This window comes from Ranitomeya imitator, chromosome 9, assembly GCF_032444005.1.
Source record: "Ranitomeya imitator isolate aRanImi1 chromosome 9, aRanImi1.pri, whole genome shotgun sequence".
Lineage (NCBI taxonomy): Eukaryota > Metazoa > Chordata > Amphibia > Anura > Dendrobatidae > Ranitomeya > Ranitomeya imitator.
This window is the reverse complement of record NC_091290.1, coordinates 22,242,031-22,264,481: the sequence shown is the minus strand read 5'-3', so window position 1 is coordinate 22,264,481 and position 22,451 is coordinate 22,242,031. Positions and strand designations below refer to the sequence as shown.

Below are 22,451 nucleotides of genomic sequence, written 5' to 3'. Positions count from 1 at the left end.
CCTAATCTAAACACACCCCTAACCCTAATTCCAACGGTAACCCTAACCACACCTCTAACCCTGACACACCCCTAACCCTAATCCCAACCCTATTCCCAACTGTAAATGTAATCTAAACCCTAACCCTAACTTTAGCCCCAACCCTAACTGTAACCCCAACCCTAACCCTAGCCCTAACCCTAGCCCTAACCCTAACCCTAGCCCTAACCCTAGCCCTAGCCCTAACCCTAGCCCTAACCCTAGCCCTAACCCTAGCCCTAACCCTAACCCTAGCCCTAACCCTAGCCCTAGCCCTAGCCCTAACCCTAGCCCTAACCCTAGCCCTAATGGGAAAATGGAAATAAATACATTTTTTTTTATTTTTCCCTAACTAAGGGGGTGATGAAGGGGGGTTTGATTTACTTTTATAGCGAGTTTTTTAGCGGATTTTTATGATTGGCAGCCGTCACACACTGAAAGACCCTTTTTATTGCAAAAAATATTTTTTGCAATACCACATTTTGAGAGCTATAATTTTTCCATATTTTGGTCCACAGAGTCATGTGAGGTCTTGTTTTTTGCGGGACGAGTTGACGTTTTTATTGAAAACATTTTTGGGCACGTGACATTTTTTTATCGCTTTTTATTCCGATTTTTGTGAGGAAGAATGACCAAAAGCCAGCTATTCATGAATTTCTATTGGGGGAGGCGTTTATACCGTTCCGCGTTTGGTAAAATTGATAAATCAGTTTTATTCTTCGGGTCAGTACGATTACAGCGATACCTCATTTATATCATTTTTTTATGGTTTGGTGCTTTTATACGATAAAAACTATTTTACAGAAAAAATAATTATTTTTGCATCGCTTTATTCTCAGGACTATAACTTTTTTATTTTTTTGCTGATGATGCTGTATGGCGGCTCTTTTTTTGCGGGACAATATGACGCTTTCAGCGGTACCATGGTTATTTATATCTGTCCTTTTGATCGCGTGTTATTCCACTTTTTGTTCGGCGGTATGATAATAAAGCGTTGTTTTTTGCCTCTTTTTTTTTTTTTTCTTACGGTGTTTACTGAAGGGGTTAACTAGTGGGCCAGTTTTATAGGTCGGGCCGTTACGGACGCGGCGATACTAAATATGTGTACTTTTATTGGGTTTTTTTTTTATTTAGATGAAGAAATGTATTTATGGGAATAATATTTTTTTTTTTTTTTTCATTATTTTGGAATATTTTTTTTTATTTTTTTTACACATTTGGAAAAAATTTTTTTTTACTTTTTTACTTTGTCCCAGGGGGGGACATCACAGATCAGTGATCTGACAGTTTGCACAGCACTCTGTCAGATCACTGATCTGATAGGAGTGCAGGCTGCTTCACAGTGCCTGCTCTGAGCAGGCTCTGTGAAGCCACCTCCCTCCCTGCAGGACCCGGATCCGCGGCCATCTTGGATCCGGGGCTCGAGCAGGGAGGGAGGTGAGGAGACCCTCGCAGCAACGCGATCACATCGCGTTGCTGCGGGGGGCTCAGGGAAGCCCGCAGGGAGCCCCCTCCCTGCGCGGTGCTTCCCTGCACCGCCGGCACATCGCGATCATCTTTGATCGCGGTGTGCCAGGGGTTAATGTGCCGGGGGCGGTCCGTGACCGCTCCTGGCACATAGTGCCGGATGTCAGCTGCGATAAGCAGCTGACACCCGGCCGCGATCGGCCGCGCTCCCCCCGTGAGCGCGGCCGATCGGCTATGACGTACTATCCCGTCCAGGGTCAGATAAGCCCAGGGCACCTCGACGGGATAGTACGTCTAAGGTCACAGAGGGGTTAAACACTCATGATAAAGAAACAATGTATCACATTGGAATAATCCATAATCTTACAGTGGCGTGTAAAAGTTTGGGCACCCCTGGTCAAAATCACTGTTATGGTGGAAAGTTAATCAAGTTGAAGATGAAATTATCTCTAAGGGTACCGTCACACAGTGAAATTTTGATCGCTACGACGGCACGATTCGTGACGTTCGAGCGATATATCCGTGACGTTCGAGCGATATCGCAATGTCTGACACGCTCCTGCGATCAGGAACCCCGCTGAGAATCGTACGTCGTAGCAGATCGTTTGAAACTTTCTTTTGTCGTCTAGTGTCCCGCTGTGACGGCATGATCGCATGGTGTAACATATATCGTATACGATGTGCGCATAGTAACCAACGGCTTCTACATCGCACATACGTCATGAAATTATCGCTCCAGCGTCGTACATTGCAAAGTGTGACAGCAGTCTACGACGCTGGAGCGATATTGTTACGATGCTGGAGCGTCACGGATCGTACCATTGTAGCGATCAAAATTTCACTGTGTGACGGTACCCTAAGAGGCCTAAAGTTAAAGATGACACATTTCCTTTGTATTTAAGGCAAAAAAATAATGATGAAACACTTTTTGTAGCCAGACAGGAGTCTTTCCGTTCTTGTTTGAGAGATGAGATGATTGCTCCTTTTTCACAAAACTTCCTAATATTCTTTGTATATGGATTATCAATCATCTGTAAGATCTCTGCTTGCTCTCTGTGAATGACAGCAGCCATTCTTTACGTCCAGAGGCTGAAAACCTGTTCAGATTCCTGTCCGGCTGACACAGCTGCGGGGCTTGTTACAATGTATCAGATCTGGCTCTTGTTTCTGTGTCCACCTGATATATTCACAAAGGGTCTTCAGATTCTGGATGTGAAGTGGAGAGTTTCCATTCACTGACAGCATGCAGACATCTGGAATCAAAGTGCATTAGAACGGAAATGATACTTTGGATTTGTCGGAAATAATCCTGGGGATAGGCGATAATCGAGTTGTCCCTTTAGTTACATTTCAGTACGCTGACATTATATTCTACAGGTTTGGATAATAATTTCTTTGTCTCCATTCACATCCAAAGCGGTTTCCAAAATTCTCCTGTGGGGAAACCACGATTCCTCTTTACCGTGCAGTCACTCCTGACCCTTCAGCTTCACTCTGATGACGCAGCTTTTATCTGAATGCACTCTGTTTGAATGCAGATTTGGGGGTGACTGGAGTAAACTGCATGCTGGAACCCAAGATTAGGAACCGAGATTGAATTAAACGAATGAAACAGACTTTGTTTTTGCAGATATTGACGAATGTACGTTGAGGACTCATACGTGCTGGAACGATTCGGCTTGTGTCAACTTAGAAGGAGGATTTGACTGCCTTTGTCCGTCTGGCCCGTCTTGTACGGGGGACTGTCCTCACGAAGGTGGGCTGAAACGCAACGGCCAAGTCTGGACCCTAAAAGAAGACAGATGCTCGGTGTGTTCGTGCAAGGTAAATCCGAAGAATAACACTTGTTAAAGAATATCAACACATTTGGGGCATTTTGTTTTGTTTTTTTTTCTTAAATGTAAACAATTTTATTCCCAAATTTATGCGATTGGGTTTCATTAAACATTGCACATAGTTTGGCTTTTATCTTTCTGTCTGGCTGAGAATAAGTTAACAGAGAATTCATCAGTGAGCAGCCATGACTGAGAGTTTGTAATGGTCTTATCCGTCTTTTTCTTTTTTTTTTTTAGCTGATTTATTGCCTCAAACATCAAAGTTCAGATGAATTTTGCTGTGGTCATAAATCAGTACAGGAGCTCAGAAAGAGACAAATAAGGTAGGTAACACACTCCCTGTCACATGGAGCCTCCTGACAGTTCTCAGTTAACTCATTCAGCAGCCAGTAATGAGCATGGGTACGACACACAATTGCAAACTAATATTTTTAGTCCAAAACACATGCAAACCTTTTTGTTTATCCCCCTGAAGGAATCTATATGTATAGGTGCCATATATAAAATAAAGTTATTGTTATTCATTTAACAGACATGTTCTGCTTGCTGTCAGTGAATATGGACTTTTTTTTTTTGCTTAAGTCTAGAGGCTAACATTTTTTTTTTGCAAAATCATAATATTTCTATTTGCTACAATGGTTTCCAGTCTCGACAATCCTGTAAACATATCATGCTTCCAAACGATAGACAATAACTTGTGGGTCCCAGCGGTCGGACTCTCACTTTTTCCCCTTTCCTTTGGATAGGTAATGATAACTCTTTACAGGGAGGTGGAATAACCCTTGATGCATTGTAGCAAACTTTTCTGTCCCTCTACTTTTACTAACCCAGAAAGTAGAAAAGAATAAACAGACAGCTGCAGAATAAAAAAAAACAACATAAAAAGGTGTTTACATTTTGTAGCCATGGAAACAAATAGCTCCGTATAGGTGCTGTATACACAAAATGGCAAGAGCATTTTCTGAATGTTTGTAGTCTATAGCTGCACCATTAATGGATATTGTTATAGGGGATGGATTTAATTCAGATTTCCCCCAATCAGTAAGTATTGATGCCCTATACGAGCCATTGATGTTTTGGCAGTCATCTATACTCGCTCGATGTGGTGTCATTTGGGCTCGTCCAGGTCTCGAGTGGTAGGAGGATGAGAAGACCTGAGGACACTCATTTTCCTCCTTCCCGTAGAAGGATTTGCTCACGGTAATTGCCGAAACGCGATCCACTCAGAACTAATGGGGGGAACGCGTCGCTGCACAGCTCCGGCATCACGTGTCCGGCGCATGCATCAACCCCGCAGACGTGATCTCAGCCACTCAGGAAATAAGATGTAAAGGGCAATGCCTCCCACGCTACCACATGAGAACTGATTATTGCTGTCAAGAGGGGTCGTCTAAGCTCTTACAGAACGAGGAGAGGCAATGACAGGTTACAATGTGACTGATTCTGGTTCAACATGGATGTTTTCCACTAGTAACATCGTACTTAGATCTATCAGTTGCATAATTAAGATTAAAGCTCGAAAAATATGTTGGAATCCCTCTAGCCGCAACATATGCAGTGATTGCCTAACAGCATCGGGGACTGGACCATATTTTTCAGCACACCTGGTTAGCACCTGAGGATGCTCGGAGAATGCCTTATACCAGCACGTTCGCTCATCGCTAGTGCTGACCCATCACTGCCATCATCTGTTCTCCAAATGAGTACGTTCTGGTATCATGCAGTGCCAAATTCTTAAAAATGGAGCATGCTGTTAAACAATTTTGTGCAGAGTCACAAACTGTCTTTACTGTTTTTTTCGTAGCCCTCTTCTTGGAATTCATGTGGGTGGATCACGGAGGTCAGACCCCAATTAGCGCACAAGTTTGGATAGGCGATAACTTTTAAAGGGAACCTGTCACCCCCCCAAGCATTTGTAACTAAAAGAACCACCTTGTGCAGCAGTAATGCTACATTCTGACAAGGTGGCTCTTTTAGTTCGGGTCCCTGGCACTGATGAATCGTTTTTGAAATTTGTTTCTTATACCATGAAATCGCCACGGAGGCAGGTCTTTCCCCCCTAATCCAGACACCTCACAGCCGTCAATCATGGCCTCTGCGCAGCGGGCGCCGCCTCCTCTTCCTTCATTAGCATTCCTGGCGCCTGCGCAGTTACTTTTTTTCTGGGCATGCGCAGTTGCGCTGCCCTTTGAACTTACAGCACAGGTGCCAGGGACGCTAATGAAGGAAGAAGAGGCGGCGCCCAGAGGCTATGAGTGACGGCTGTGAGGAGTCTGGATTCTTTCAGCAGTGCCAGGGACCCGAACTAAAAGAGCCACCTTGTCAGAATGCAGCATTAATGCTGCACAAGGTGGCTCTTTTAGTTACAAATGCCTGAGGGGGGTGACAGGATCCCTTTAATGCTGGGAATAACCCTTTGAGGTTTGACTCCCGATCACTTTGTATCTGTTCCCTAATGTGAATATGTAATCATCCGGAGAATTACAGTAAATGGGATATGCAAATGCCGAGCACATTGGCGCCAGACACCTGCAGCGGCATTTTCTGCACATTACTTTGGGGTGTCTGTTTCAGAAGAAGAAAATCTCCAACCTGGAATCATTCATAGCTGACACTTTACAGATTAGTTTAATATGCAGCTTTCTATTTTGGAGTCGACGACACAGCTGTGTGAATGAGCCGCGAGGAACCGCCAGGAAGAGGACGGAAGATAAAAATATCCTCAGAAGTTTAGATCAGAGACTTTCCAAGTTCAGTTTATTTCCAGGAGAGATGAGTGAATTTATTCACTTGGAGTTGAAATATCAAATTTTTCCAAAATTTAGCATTTTTCCAGAATATGGATTTTTGCCATGTTGCGCCACGCAAATTCAGTTACATGGCTGCTCTTTTTTCCTGAACTATAGAGGGGCAACAAAAGGTTGAGAAAAAAAATCAAAAAGTAATAATAATTCTCACCTATTCCGCCACCTCTGCAGTCCATCATCCCACCTCTCCATCTTCTTTCCTCACTCTGGGCTGGGGCTTCCGGTTGGACAAGGCCTATGATGTCACTGCGCACCGTCGCGGCGTATGCTGTCCACATAGGCGCTAAGTGTAGGCCTCGGGTGATGCAAGTTACGATGTGTGCTTCATGGTGCTCAGTGACATCGTAGACCTGGTCAAGCCAGAAATCCAAGCGATGTGTACTCTTAGTGTGAGATCAGTGGCCCAAAGTCATTTATCCCCTTAAAAACATCAGTTACTTATTCAAATTTGTGAAAATCGGCTGTTTGCCCACTTTGATGCCCATTTTTGTGCCAATTTTATAATTTTTGTAGCTGTTTTTAAGTGTATTCACATCAGGGCCCCTCGCTGCATTGTATGTTATTATTGTGATGCTTACTTTTTGTTGTTAAACCTATGAAAAACAGAAAAGAAAAAATTGCAGAATAAGAAACTGGCGAATAAGAAACCAATTTCAGCCTCGTTGCAAACTGTCCCTAATTTTCAGAGACAGTCCAGGCAGATTTCTACAAACCTTACCCACAAATGGGCGGTTTTGTTTGGAAGATGAGAAGGACTAAAGCATACAAGTTGCCATTATCATTGGTTGTGGGTAATTCAGACAGTTCTTCTTTTCCACAGTTTTCTTCGCTCCGTCCCTCTGTATCAAATGTGCTCAGAATTTTCCCAAAAGGTGACAGAATGTGAACATAACCCTTACTGGAGAGTAAACGGACCCAGGCGTGTTGGATTTGGTCAGTGCCCCTTTAAGTCGTCACAGTGTAGAAGCATCGTCACAGTGTAGAAGCACCGTCCCGCTGCGCTTTAGTATTTCACAGGGGATGGGCCGCCACTGCCAACATTCACAAAGAGGAATGGTGGCGGCATTAATAATGTCTGAGCGTTTAGCAGTTGGGAATCAATGAGCGAGTCGTTTGTAATCACCATTATAATTTACGGCTCCTTCTCCACGTTCACTCGGTAATTTAACTTCATAAATAAATTACACAACGCGTTTTATACCCACATCCTATCACTAGAAGAAGGGAAACAACACAACCCAGCCACGTCGGCCGCTCTGACTCTCTAAATGCAGTCAGTTGTGGCAAATGGTTCCTGTTGCCGGCCCGATGCTTAGCGGCTTATCTGCTTTTTTTGTGAGATTTTATGGAGACGAGTGTTAATATTTTGCCGGTTATTAGCCGGGGGGATGAGGACTTTGCACCTGTCGCTGCTGCAGTCTTGGTAATGACAAGTAATACCGTAACCATCATTATAGCTGTGAATATTGGAGATGAGAGTAATTGAATGCACTGAGAATCGAGGGAACGTGGCAGGTAATGACTATGGGGGATATTGCTTTAGTGTTGACCTTATTCAACTCGGCCATCTGCAGACAGACAGCGCTGCCATATGCCACGTGTATCAGGAGGGCAGGCGGGATATTTAACAGTTCAGGAAACAGCCTGGATAGATTTCCCGTAACGCGTCGGGTAGATCATAGATCCACTCTGGATACAGCAGATATCCTGCTGAGATTCTCATCATAACAACCTTGACATGCAACTGGATAATTAAGAGAATGCAGATAGTAATGTAGCCAGGCCTGGGATAGCGGAAAGTGGCATACTATGTGGCGTCATGTGATCCAGGGCTGGCTGTAGGTTTATTCGGGCCAGTGAGTCACTCGTCACTTTCAAACATTCTCTCCTAGAGCTAGAACTTTAGTTTATTTTTTTGGGGTACGAACTGTCATGTTTCTCATTACCACTATAGGATCCACATGACTTTATAAACTTTTTTTTATCCTATTTATTTTAAAAAAATTATATATATATATATATATATATATATATATATATATATACATATATACACATATATATACACATATTTATTTTATTTTTATTTTTTTATCCATATGGTGAATGTGAAATGAAAAAAAAAAAGATCTATATATATTTATTAGTTTGGACTTGGTTTTTTTCAACTCAAGTCCATTATTTGAGGATATCCTATAGAGTTAACTTGTAGCAATTTCTGACACCTTGCTAATAATTCCATCTCCTACAAGTGCTTCTTACCAAATTAGAATATCATCCAAAAGTTACTTTATTTCAGTTCTTCAATACAAAAAATGAAACTCATACATTATAGTCATTACAAACAGAGAGATCTATTGCAAGTGTTTATTTCTGTTAATGTTGATGATTATGGCTTACAGCCAATGAAAACCCAAAACTCATTATCTCAGTAAATTAGAATACTTTATAAATCCGAAATTTGGCCTACTGAAATGTATGTTCAGTAAATGTACTCAATACATGTTCGGCGCTCCTTTTGCATTAATTACTGCATCAATATAGCGTGGCATGGACGAGATCAGCCTGTGGCACTGCTGAGGGGTTATGGAAGCCCAGGTTGCTTTGATAGCAGCCTTCAGCTCGTCTCCATTATTGGGTCTGGTGTCTCTCATCTTCCTCTTGACAATACTCCACAGATTCTCTATGGGGTTAAGGTCAGGCGAGTTTGCTGCCAATCAAGCACAGTGATACTGTTGTTTGTAAACCAGGTATTGGTACTTTTGGCCGTGTGGACAGGTGCCAAGTCCTGCTGGAGAATTAAATTTCCATCTCCAGAAAGCTTGTCGGCAGAGGGAAGCATGAAGTGCTCTAAAATCTCCTGGTAGACGGCTGTGCTGACTTTGGTCTTGATAAAACACAGTGGACCTACACCAGCAGATGACATGGCTCCCCAAACCATCACTGATTGTGGAAACTTCACACTAGACCTCCAGCAGCTTGGATTGTGACCTCTCCACTCTTCCTCCAGACTCTGGGACCTTCATTTCCAAATGAAATGCAAAATATACTCGAATCTGAAAACACCTTGGACCACTGACAACAGTCCAGTTCTTTTTCTCCTCGGCCCAGGTAAGACGCTTCTGGAGTTGTCGATTGGTCACGAATGGCTGACACAAGGAATGCGACACTTGTAGCCCATGTCCTGGATACGTCTGTATGCAGTGGCTCTTGAAGCTGTGACTCCAGCAGTAGTCCACTCCTTGTGAATCTCACCCAAATTTTTGAATGGCTTTTTCTTAATCCTTTCAAGGCTGCGGTTATCCCGGTTGCTTGTGCACCTTTTTCTACCACACTTTTTCTTCCCACTCAACTTTCCATTAATATGCTTGGATACAGCACTCTGTGAACAGCCGGCTTCTTTAGCAATGCTCTTTTGTGGCTTACCCTCCTTGTGGAGTGTGTCAGTGACTGCCTTCTGGACATCTGTCAGGTTAGCAGTCTTCCTCATGATTGTGGAGCTACTGAAACATACTAAGGGACCTTTATAAACACTTAGGAAGCCTTTGCATGTGTTTTTGGTTAATCTAATTTACTGAGATAATGACTTTTGGGTTTTCATTGGCTGTAAGCCATAATCATCAACATTAACAGAAATAAACACTTGGAATAGATCACTCTGTTTGTAATGACTCTATAATATCGGAGTTTCACTTTTTGTATTGAAGAACTGAAATAAATTAACTTTTTGGGGATATTCTAATTTAGTGATAAGCACTTGTATGTGATAGTAAGGTAACCCAGAAACCATAATATGTAGGGGTGTATTGAGGACTGGCATCGAGAATCACTGATTTGGACAGTTATACGTGCAGAAATCCAAAATATGACTTCATTTTTAGAAGTTATTTTGATTTTTAAATAAGAGGGGGTTTTATAACCTTTTCTATTTTTTTTTACTTATTTATTTTTCATCTTTTTCTTTTTTTATTGGTCCCCATAGGGGACTTGCATCTGGGCTCACTGAATTGATTACCGATCTCCTGTGAAGCTGGGTCACAGGCTGGGCTTCATCGGTGTACAAACTTGGAACAGGGCAGTGACCTGAGCCTTCAGTAGCCATTAGCACCCCACAATCATGTTGAGACCGGCATCTAAAAGGTTAGACTGTTGAGATCGGAGCTCTTTCCTTTCGCACCAGTTAGACTGTGGTGGTGGCTGTTTATACATAACTGGCACTGAGTATGGAGCAGGCTTAGCCTTTCAGTGTGCACATCTGCTATAGCGATAGATATCTCTAATGGAAAACTGGCAGAGTGGACCCACGAGCACAATGGACCTGCGCATGCATGGGTTCGCCAGGTGTTGGCGCTGACCCTAAATGAGCGTAAAAGCTACAGTTAGGGCCAGAAATATTTGGACAGTGACACAATTTTCGCGAGTTGGGCTCTGCATGCCACCACATTGGATTTGAAATGAAACCTCTACAACAGAATTCAAGTGCAGATTGTAACGTTTAATTTGAAGGGTTGAACAAAAATATCTGATAGAAAATGTAGGAATTGTACACATTTCTTTACAAACACTCCACATTTTAGGAGGTCAAAAGTAATTGGACAAATAAACATAACCCAAACAAAATATTTTTATTTTCAATATTTTGTTGCAAATCCTTTGGAGGCAATCACTGCCTTAAGTCTGGAACCCATGGACATCACCAAACGCTGGGTTTCCTCCTTCTTAATGCTTTGCCAGGCCTTTACAGCCGCAGCCTTCAGGTCTTGCTTGTTTGTGGGTCTTTCCGTCTTAAGTCTGGATTTGAGCAAGTGAAATGCATGCTCAATTGGGTTTAGATCTGGAGATTGACTTGGCCATTGCAGAATGTTCCACTTTTTGGCACTCATGAACTCCTGGGTAGCTTTGGCTGTATGCTTGGGGTCATTGTCCATCTGTACTATGAAGCGCCGTCCAATCAACTTTGCAGCATTTGGCTGAATCTGGGCTGAAAGTATATCCCGGTACACTTCAGAATTCATCCGGCTACTCTTGTCTGCTCTTATGTCATCAATAAACACAAGTGACCCAGTGCCATTGAAAGCCATGCATGCCCATGCCATCACGTTGCCTCCACCATGTTTTACAGAGGATGTGGTGTGCCTTGGATCATGTGCCGTTCCCTTTCTTCTCCAAACTTTTTTCTTCCCATCATTCTGGTACAGGTTGATCTTTGTCTCATCTGTCCATAGAATACTTTTCCAGAACTGAGCTGGCTTCTTGAGGTGTTTTTCTGCAAATTTAACTCTGGCCTGTCTATTTTTGTTATTGATGAATGGTTTGCATCTAGATGTGAACCCTTTGTATTTACTGTCATGGAGTCTTCTCTTTACTGTTGACTTAGAGACAGATACACCTACTTCACTGAGAGTGTTCTGGACTTCAGTTGATGTTGTGAACGGGTTCTTCTTCACCAAATTAAGTATGCGGCGATCATCCACCACTGTTGTCATCCGTGGACGCCTAGGCCTTTTTGAGTTCCCAAGCTCACCAGTCAATTCCTTTTTTCTCAGAATGTACCCAACTGTTGATTTTGCTACTCCAAGCATGTCTGCTATCTCTCTGATGGATTTTTTCTTTTTTTTCAGCCTCAGGATGTTCTGCTTCACCTCAATTGAGAGTTCCTTTGACCGCATGTTGTCTGCTCACAGCAACAGCTTCCAAATGCAAAACCACACACCTGGAATCCACCCCTGACCTTTTAACTACTTCATTGATTACAGGTTAACGAGGGAGACGCTTTCAGAGTTAATTGCAGCCCTTAGAGTCCATTGTCCAATTACTTTTGGTCCCTTGAAAAAGAGGACGCTATGCATTACAGAGCTATGATTCCTAAACCCTTTCTCCGATTTGGATGTGGAAACTATCATATTGCAGCTGGGAGTGTGCACTTTCAGCCCATATTATATATATAAAATTGTATTTCTGAACATGTTTTTGTAAACAGCTAAAATAACAAAACTTGTGTCACTGTCCAAATATTTCTGGCCCTAACTGTAAATGGCAATGCCATGACACTTTACACACCACTAGAGGGAGCACTGCATACAGATTTAGATCTGTATACAGTGTGCTCCGCCTCCCCCTAGTGGTGAGCAAGACAGATAGAATTCCATCATAATGCCATTAATCTGCCGAGGGTGACACCGCGCAGGCTTCTAATGCTGCATGAAATGTTATTTCAGGTCGCTTATGGACAGGTCTAGTCACATGACACAAAAACAGCCAATAGGAACTTATTCTATGGATTAAAGGAGTTATTCACATTGGTGATCTCAGACACCCTTTACTACTAAACTTTATGTAATGTTCCTACTGCAAGGTCATTAAAGTAAGGGCAGTATCCAAGGAATATTTGGGAAAAAAATACACTCTGGCCAATACCAGCACCAGCGAGCTCAGCCAACACCAGCAAGCCCGGACGGCACCAGAAAGCCTGGATGGCACCAGCAAGCCTGGCCAACATCAGCGAGTCCGGACGGCACCAGCAAGCCTGGTCAACATCAGCGAGCTCGGGTGGCACCAGCAAGCCTGGTCAACATCAGCGAGCTCGGGTGGCACCAGCAAGCCTGGCCAACATCAGCGAGCCCGGGCGGCACCAGCAAGCCCGTTCCATAACAAGCCCTAATTAAGCCCCAGAAAATATATGTTTAGATCTTAGTACGTTTGCAGAACGTTGTTTCCAATTGATATGAATTCCATGTGACCGGTCTGTGAGCCTGATGGGGATTTGATGGTGAACACAGAATATCACAGGCACCCTGTATGGGAGACGCATGCTGAGATTTGTAGTTTCCCTCCAGATAATAAGCCTCCGGCTGAACAGAATCATTAGTCACTTGTTTGTATATAGACTTGTACAAGTCTTCACAGTGAACCCACCACCTAGAGAGACTATACCAAAATAATTAATCCCTGTGTGAATGTTCATATAGGCGAGATTGTGCTTATGCTGCAGAACCTCAGCTGCATTTACGCCATTGCATGGAAAGCAGCTATGGCTCGTTACTGTGAGATATGATCAGCCATCGACGACTGCAGTCAGAGGGTAGTCATCATTGCATGGCAGGAAATATCATAGATATTTAAGGTGTGGCCGGACTGATATTGACAATTTCTTGGCGTATACGCTAAGCATTTTCATAAGCTCCCATTCTAAAAACTGAGGGCAAACAAGCCTCCTTTGACCACTGTGAGGGAAATTGCATTGCCATACCTTTTTGTCTTGCAATGTTGAAAATCAATTACCCCCAGTCCATCGTTGAATGCAATGAGTTATTCAGCTTGCTAGTTACTCTCTTGGACTCCAGACCCTTGAAATAGCAGGTCACTTTATAAGGACAATTGTGGATGGTGATGTGTCCCTTTAAGTAAATAATATGCCGAAGTCAATAACTTTACTCAAATGGAGGGAACAAGCTTCAAGGTTACACAGTTTTACATTGTCATCTTGTTGACTACTCAAACAAGTTGCACTAACAAAAGGTGGTCAATAGCTGTATGCAGTGGTGGGATAATTTTTGTGACAGACTGCTGGCAAGTACCTCAGCAGCACATCCTTCACTCTGCTTATGTGAATGCAGCACGCATTCACAGTGATGGTTACAACGCCTCTCAAGGTTACCTCTCTTGGCAGCAATGTCCATCGGTAGTTTATTTGGTCATTTTAAAGTTCTCCCGTGGCCTGCTCATTCAGTTACCGCATCGCAGTCCATCATACACAGACACAAGTCTCCTATCCATCTCTGGCGTGGCACTCCTTTTCGCACTCAGGTCCTGGTATGGCTACCAATTACATACATACATAGTAACATAGTTAGTAAGGCCGAAAAAAGACATTTGTCCATCCAGTTCAGCCTATATTCCATCATAATAAATACCCAGATCTACGTCCTTCTACAGAACCTAATAATTGTATGATACAATATTGTTCTGCTCCAGGAAGACATCCAGGCCTCTCTTGAACCCCTCGACTGAGTTCGCCATCACCACCTCCTCAGGCAAGCAATTCCAGATTCTCACTGCCCTAACAGTAAAGAATCCTCTTCTATGTTGGTGGAAAAACCTTCTCTCCTCCAGACGCAAAGAATGCCCCCTTGTGCCCGTCACCTTCCTTGGTATAAACAGATCCTCAGCGAGATATTTGTATTGTCCCCTTATATACTTATACATGGTTATTAGATCGCCCCTCAGTCGTCTTTTTTCTAGACTAAATAATCCTAATTTCGCTAATCTATCTGGGTATTGTAGTTCTCCCATCCCCTTTATTAATTTTGTTGCCCTCCTTTGTACTCTCTCTAGTTCCATTATAACCTTCCTGAGCACCGGTGCCCAAAACTGGACACAGTACTCCATGTGCGGTCTAACTAGGGATTTGTACAGAGGCAGTATAATGCTCTCATCATGTGTATCCAGACCTCTTTTAATGCACCCCATGATCCTGTTTGCCTTGGCAGCTGCTGCCTGGCACTGGCTGCTCCAGGTAAGTTTATCATTAACTAGGATCCCCAAGTCCTTCTCCCTGTCAGATTTACCCAGTGGTTTCCCGTTCAGTGTGTAATGGTGATATTGATTCCCTCTTCCCATGTGTATAACCTTACATTTATCATTGTTAAACCTCATCTGCCACCTTTCAGCCCAAGTTTCCAACTTATCCAGATCCATCTGTAGCAGAATACTATCTTCTCTTGTATTAACTGCTTTACATAGTTTTGTATCATCTGCAAATATCGATATTTTACTGTGTAAACCTTCTACCAGATCATTAATGAATATGTTGAAGAGAACAGGTCCCAATACTGACCCCTGCGGTACCCCACTGGTCACAGCGACCCAGTTAGAGACTATACTATTTATAACCACCCTCTGCTTTCTATCACTAAGCCAGTTACTAACCCATTTACACACATTTTCCCCCAGACCAAGCATTCTCATTTTGTGTACCAACCTCTTGTGCGGCACGGTATCAAACGCTTTGGAAAAATCGAGATATACAACGTCCAATGACTCACCGTGGTCCAGTCTATAGCTTACCTCTTCATAAAAACTGATTAGATTGGTTTGACAGGAGCGATTTCTCATAAACCCATGCTGATATGGAGTTAAACAGTTATTCTCATTGAGATAATCCAGAATAACATCCCTCAGAAACCCTTCAAATATTTTACAAACAATTGAGGTTAGACTTACTGGCCTATAATTTCCAGGTTCACTTTTAGAGCCCTTTTTGAATATTGGCACCACATTTGCTATGCGCCAATCCTGCGGAACAGACCCTGTCGCTATAGAGTCACTAAAAATAAGAAATAATGGTTTATCTATTACATTACTTAGTTCTCTTAGTACTCGTGGGTGTATGCCATCCGGACCCGGAGATTTATCTATTTTAATCTTATTTAGCCGGTTTCGCACCTCTTCTTGGGTTAGATTGGTGACCCTTAATATAGGGTTTTCATTGTTTCTTGGGATTTCACCTAGCATTTCATTTTCCACCGTGAATACCGTGGAGAAGAAGGTGTTTAATATGTTAGCTTTTTCCTCGTCATCTACAACCATTCTTTCCTCACTATTTTTTAAGGGGCCTACATTTTCAGTTTTTATTCTTTTACTATTGATATAGTTGAAGAACAGTTTGGGATTAGTTTTACTCTCCTTAGCAATGTGCTTCTCTGTTTCCTTTTTGGCAGCTTTAATTAGTTTTTTAGATAAAGTATTTTTCTCCCTATAGTTTTTTAGAGCTTCAATGGTGCCATCCTGCTTTAGTAGTGCAAATGCTTTCTTTTTACTGTTAATTGCCTGTCTTACTTCTTTGTTTAGCCACATTGGGTTTTTCCTATTTCTAGTCCTTTTATTCCCACAAGGTATAAACCGCTTACACTGCCTATTTAGGATGTTCTTAAACATTTCCCATTTATTATCTGTATTCTTATTTCTGAGGATATTGTCCCAGTCTACCAGATTAAGGGCATCTCTAAGCTGTTCAAACTTTGCCTTCCTAAAGTTCAATGTTTTTGTGACTCCCTGACAAGTCCCCCTAGTGAAAGACAGGTGAAACTGCACAATATTGTGGTCGCTATTTCCTAAATGCCCAACCACCTGCAGATTTGTTATTCTGTCAGGTCTATTAGATAGTATTAGGTCTAAAAGTGCTGCTCCTCTGGTTGGATTCTGCACCAATTGTGAAAGATAATTTTTCTTGGTTATTAGCAGAAACCTGTTGCCTTTATGGGTTTCACAGGTTTCTGTTTCCCAGTTAATATCCGGGTAGTTAAAGTCCCCCATAACCAGGACCTCATTATGGGTTGCAGCTTCATCTATCTGCTTTAGAAGTAGACTTTCCATGCTTTCTGTTATATTTGGGGGTTTGTAACAGACCCCAATGAGAATTTTGTTACCATTTTTCCCTCCATGAATTTCAACCCATATGGACTCGACATCCTCATTCCCTTCGCTAATATCCTCCCTTAAAGTGGACTTTAGACAAGACTTTACATAGAGACAAACCCCTCCTCCTCTCCGATTTTTACGATCCTTTCTAAACAGACTGTAACCCTGTAAGTTAACTGCCCAGTCATAGCTTTCATCTAACCATGTCTCGGTTATTCCCACTATGTCAAAGTTACCTGTAGATATTTCTGCTTCTAGTTCTTCCATCTTGTTTGTCAGGCTTCTGGCGTTTGCGAGCATGCAGTTTAGAGGATTTTGTTTTGTTCCAATCTCCTCACTGTGGATTGTTTTAGAAATGTTCTTACCTCCCTTCTGAGTATGTTTTCCTGGGTCGTCTTTGTTCGAGTCTAATGTTTTTCTTCCCGTCCCCTCTTCTTCTAGTTTAACGCCCTCCTGATGAGTGTAGCGAGTCTTCTGGCGAATGTGTGTTTCCCAGGTTTGTTGAGGTGTAGTCCGTCTCTGGCGAGGAGTCCATCATACCAGTAATTCACACCGTGGTCCAGGAATCCAAATCCTTGTTGTCTGCACCATCGTCTTAGCCAGTTGTTTGCATCAAGGATCCTGTTCCATCTCCTGGTGCCATGCCCGTCTACTGGAAGGATAGAAGAAAAAACTACCTGTGCATCCAGTTCCTTTACTTTCTTCCCCAACTCTTCAAAGTCCTTGCAGATTGTCGGTAGGTCCTTCCTTGCCGTGTCATTGGTGCCAACATGTATCAGAAGAAATGGGTGGACGTCCTTGGAGCTGAAGAGCTTTGGTATCCTATCGGTCACATCCTTGATCATCGCACCTGGAAAGCAGCATACTTCTCTTGCAGTTATGTCCGGTCTGCAGATGGCTGCTTCGGTGCCTCTCAGTAGTGAGTCTCCCACCACCACCACTCTTCGTTGCTTCTTGGCTGTACTTTTTGCTGTCACTTGTTGCTGTGTGCCCTTTTCTTTTTTGCTTGCTGGTATTGCTTCATTCTTAGGTGTGCCATCTTCATCCTCTACAAAGATTTGATATCGGTTCTTCAGTTGTGTGGTTGGTGATTTCTCCATGGTCTTCTTGCTTCTTTTGGTCACATGCTTCCACTCATCTGCTTTTGGAGGTTCTCTGACACTTTTTGCACCTTCTGTGACCAGTAGAGATGCTTCTGTTCTGTCTAGAAAGTCTTCATTCTCTTTGATGAGTTTCAAAGTTGCTATTCTTTCTTCCAGACCCCGCACCTTTTCTTCTAAAAGGGCCACTAGTCTACACTTCTGACAGGTGAAATTGGATTCTTCTTCTGGTCGATCTGTGAACATGTAGCACATGCTGCAGCTCACCATGTAGGTTGTCACATCTGCCATGTTGCTCCTAGATCCTGCTGACTTGCTGTGTGTTTTCCTTCTTGTGTAATCTACTCAGCCAAGCTCTCTTGCAATAATTGCAATAATTGCCCCTCTCGGGCAGCTTACGCCTCACCTATAAGATGAATTCTTCAAAGAAAATAAACTCAATTCCCCCAACTCTGCTGTGACAATTTTCATCCTCTTGTAGTGGCGGTACTCTTATGAACAATACCAGGGGGGTCATGGATGCCCTTTTGCACCGCTGACCTCAATCTTCTCTCTGACCTAGCCATATTACATTATCAGTGAACATAAGTTTGGCATTACTCTGTATTTAACTGGGCCTTATGCTTCACAGCACAGTGAATTGGTGGTGGTACATAGCAGGTATATAGCATAGTATATAGTACATGACATTAGAATGGAATTTGTACAGTAATAGGGTAACCTTTAGGTTATCAGGATTAGTACTTACCCATAGCAATCAATAAAGGATATGGCAGTCCTATAGAGTTTGGAATAAATCAGTGAGTTACTGGTGGCTTGAGTTCGTAGAGGGATGATTTTACTATTAAAATAGGGAGAATGGCAGAATAGGCTCAAGAGTAACTGTAAAAATGAGGCAAGCCTCGTAGTTTTCTGATGCACTAGCACTGAGAAATTAAGCAATGAAGCTTCAGGCAAATAATATTGGAAGTGCAGTGAGGATGTGTCAGTGCACGCTGAGGTCATCAACAAGCCCCGCCTCCGTGCACTTCCAGGGTAATTTGCACATGGCTTCAAAGCTCAATTTCTCAGCACTAGGACATCGGATTACTATAAGGCAGGTATGATTTTTATTGCTGGGCTAGGACCTGTACAGCCAGACCATCAGTTTCAGTAATAGAATTGACCCTATTATTTTATTAGAGCCTCCAATTTTTAGCCCTCATATCTGACCTCTGGCTCAACCTCTCTTTCCAGCCCCACGCGCCTACAAATCCAAGTCCTAATGGCCGGCGAATGGGAGTTGTGCGATATCTTTCGTCCTCCATCTAGGAAACTGGGTCATAAATAATAATATTTAAGAGGAGCTGACTTGTGCTGTTCTGCGGTCCTGTGACAGCTGTCTGCGAGCTTTTTAATGAAGTGTTCCTTTTTTTAATATGATACGGGGCCACCTGTGCCGCCCGGGCGTATTGAAAATGATTTTCTTTGCTCTTATTGCAGAGACAGTGTGTGGCTAAGTATCGCTGTGACAGCTCTGAAAAGCAGGCAGCTACTTAAAGATTTCATTCACATAATTGATGAGATGTGAAATTGGTTCACTCTCGATTTGCCCCGGAGCTTATTCCAACTGCAATCTTATTTTTCTTATTTTTTTCCTTATAATGGAGAAAAATGTTAAGTTTTGGGGGGGGGGATAAATCTTCAAAGTATTAACCAAGAATAATGTAATTGATTGAATGGGAAGCGGATTATCAGAGATTTCTTTAAAATGCCACACCTCAAAGGAAAGAAAAAAAAAAAAAGGAGGTTTATTAGTAAGTTTTCCCTTCCAGGAGCTGAAGCTGCCGTTTCTTTGGATCAGCGCAGGAGGAGGATTATCGTCATGTATTTATCTCAACTTGCAATTGATTTTCTGCAGGAAATGAAGACGAGGCGATTGTATACAAGACGATGGGGTAGAAAACATCTTGTGTCGAGACTCCCCACCCGAGGGGGGTTCTCCGCTCCCCATTCCCACTTAAATTGCTTTTTTTGGAGATAATCTAGTTAATTGATTTTTTTTTTTCTTAAAAAAAAAATTATATCCAATTATTAGTTTATTTGGATGTCATGGGGATGTCTTCCCACCTGTTAGCCAGAGAGCTGCTGCACACATCAGCTTCCCTCCTGCAGGACTGGGTCTGACCGTGTATTACCCAGATGGACATTCATTTCAGTGCGCGCCATGTAATACCATGGTTATCCTGCAGAGGCCGCCAGCAAGTTCTCATTTAGAGAAAGGGCTATAGGGTGTGATGTATTAATAATTATTCAATCCCAGAGCTGCGTTCCGAATTCCGATATTTTATCAATGCAAAACTTTTCCTTTTGTAAACGCCACTGTTCTCTTGAATCCAGTGTTGTTTTTCTTTTCTTCCTGCGCCTCTCTGTTCCTGAGATATGGCCCCTTCTTCTCTAGATATAAATGGAGCCCCCTTTTTAGACAACTAGGCGTGGTCTTAAAAGGATAAACCTATTTGGCTAAAAAGACTGGATTTATATACAGGGAAGAAGGTGCCATATCTCAGAAACTGAGAGGAGCAGGAACAAAAGAAAAACTGCGCCAGATACAGGAGAACAACGCCATTTACACCATGAAAACAAAATACAGATTTATGGCAAGTGATCGGTTCTCTTAAAAGCTTCTCCTTGTGAGTTTAGAGCAGTTCCTACTTTCATCTATCAGTGCAGATGTAGCGTTTACACCCCGCGTTGTATACTAGTCTCATGACAGAATAGATTCTGGCCCTCAGACCTCTAGATGCAGCTTTGGATGTGACTAGAGAACAAGGCATCTAAATTATTGCGACAATTTATTTTACTTAAAGGCATGTATCTGAGGCTAAACATTATTTTTTGGAATTCGGTTTAATTAAAAAGGTTGTACCATTTTGCTTTTACAGGCTCTTTTTTTCTATTCAACTTTGATGAGCTCTGCAATCATAAATCAGTTGAGAACAAAAGATGAAAGACAAACAAACCATTATTGGGAGCTCACTGATGGATTCTCAGTTAGGCTAGGTTCACATTAGCGTTTCTGTGCGCAGCGTATCATCTGCATGCGCAAACACATGCAAATGAATGCTTACGCCTCCGCATCATCTTACGCACAACGCGAAAAAACCTGCTGCGTGTGCATGCGTTTGTGTTTAGGCATGCGTTTGCATTGTTTATGCGCATGGTGGAGATGGTGACATCATTTCCTGGACATGCGCAGTCTGAAGTACGCATGCGTATCAAACGCATGCGTACGCATGTCCTTGCGTACCAATGCGTTCCCATAGACAGTAATGAGGTTTTTTACGCACTCATCCGCATGATTGCGCAATATTTGACACCTCAAAAAATGCAACATGCAGCATTCGCCAGACACCACCGCACACCGCGAAACAACGCATGCGTATGCATCTGCATGCAAACGCATGTCCCTGCGTACACCATGTTAAAGATATGTACGCATGACGCATGCGGGTCGTACGCTGCGCACAGATACGCTAATGTGAACCCGGCCTTAGTGAAATCTGCAGCCGGAAATAACCAGCGCAACAAAGAATCTGTAAGAGTCAACCGGCGTAAAATTTGTAATGAAACCCAAATTAACTTTTATTCACAGCTACATGAATTTATGGGAAAAAAAATTGACAACCACTTTTAGATGATGAATCCTCCCATCTTGGTGTTCACTTGTTTCATATTTATGTCTTCAGAGCTGAACTCACTATTCTGCCTCTCCCTTCTTATCTTTTCCTTACAGGATGGGAAAATCTTTTGCAGAAGGACGGCATGCGATTGTCAGAACCCAAGCGTGGATTTGTTCTGCTGCCCAGAGTGCGACACCAGGGTCACCAGCCAGTGCCTGGATCAAAATGGCCGCAAACTTTACCACAGCGGAGACAAGTGGATGTACAGCTGTCAGGAGTGTCGCTGTCTGGTGAGGAGGGTTCACCCAAAGTGACGCAATGTAATCTGCACCTTAACTTAGTGCCATCATTGGGAGTCAAAAAGTCACAAGAATTAAAGCTATGTCACTATATGGCCACATACCCAAGTATTGTAATGGGCATGCGATGCATCGTTCCAGCGGAAGGGGCGGTTCTCAAGGCTCCTGTCCTGTTGCCACAGATTACTGACATGGTGATTAGACCGGGTCTTATGAATCAGTTCTCACCAGCTCTAACTGCCAGCAGACAGGAGACCAAGCAGACAGGCGAGCAAGCGCCTAGCAGACAGGAGAGCAAGCGCCCACCAGACCGGAGAGCAAGCGCCCACCAGACAGGGGAGCAAGCACCCACCAGACAGGAGAGCAAGCGCACCCACCAGACAGGAGAGCAAGCGAACCCACCAGACAGGAGAGCAAGCGCAACCACCAGACAAGAGAGCAAGCGCCCCCACCAGAAAGGAGAGCAAGCGCCCCCACCAGACAGGAGAGCAAGCGCCCCCACCAGACAGGAGAGCAAGCGCCCCCACCAGACAGGAGAGCAAGCGCACCCACCAGACAGGAGAGCAAGCGCACCCACCAGACAGGAGAGCAAGCGCACCCACCAGACAGGAGAGCAAGCGCACACACCAGACAGGAGAGCAAGCACCCTGCAGACAGGAGACATAATCTGCGCTGTAACTTAGCTGGCTAGTGCCATCATTGGGACTCAAAAAATCACAAGAATTAAAGCTACGTCACTATATGGCTACATACACCGGGTCTTATAAGTCAATTCTCACCAGCTCTAACTGCCAGCAGACAGGAGAGCAAGTGCTCAGCAGACAGGAGAGCAAGCACAGCTACA

At 43.2% G+C, this 22,451-nt stretch overlaps 1 protein-coding gene across 4 annotated transcripts in view; it reads left to right on the top strand.

The window, feature by feature from the left end:
* NELL1 (neural EGFL like 1) overlaps window positions 1-22,451 on the top strand; it is a 784,159-nt gene that overhangs the window by 748,565 nt on the left and 13,143 nt on the right. For all 4 annotated transcript variants that reach the window (XM_069738862.1, XM_069738865.1, XM_069738866.1 and 1 more), the window contains 2 exons: window positions 3,116-3,309; window positions 21,422-21,598. In XM_069738862.1, coding sequence (XP_069594963.1) covers window positions 3,116-3,309; window positions 21,422-21,598 — 371 coding nt within the window. The remainder of the gene's footprint in view (window positions 1-3,115; window positions 3,310-21,421; window positions 21,599-22,451) is intronic.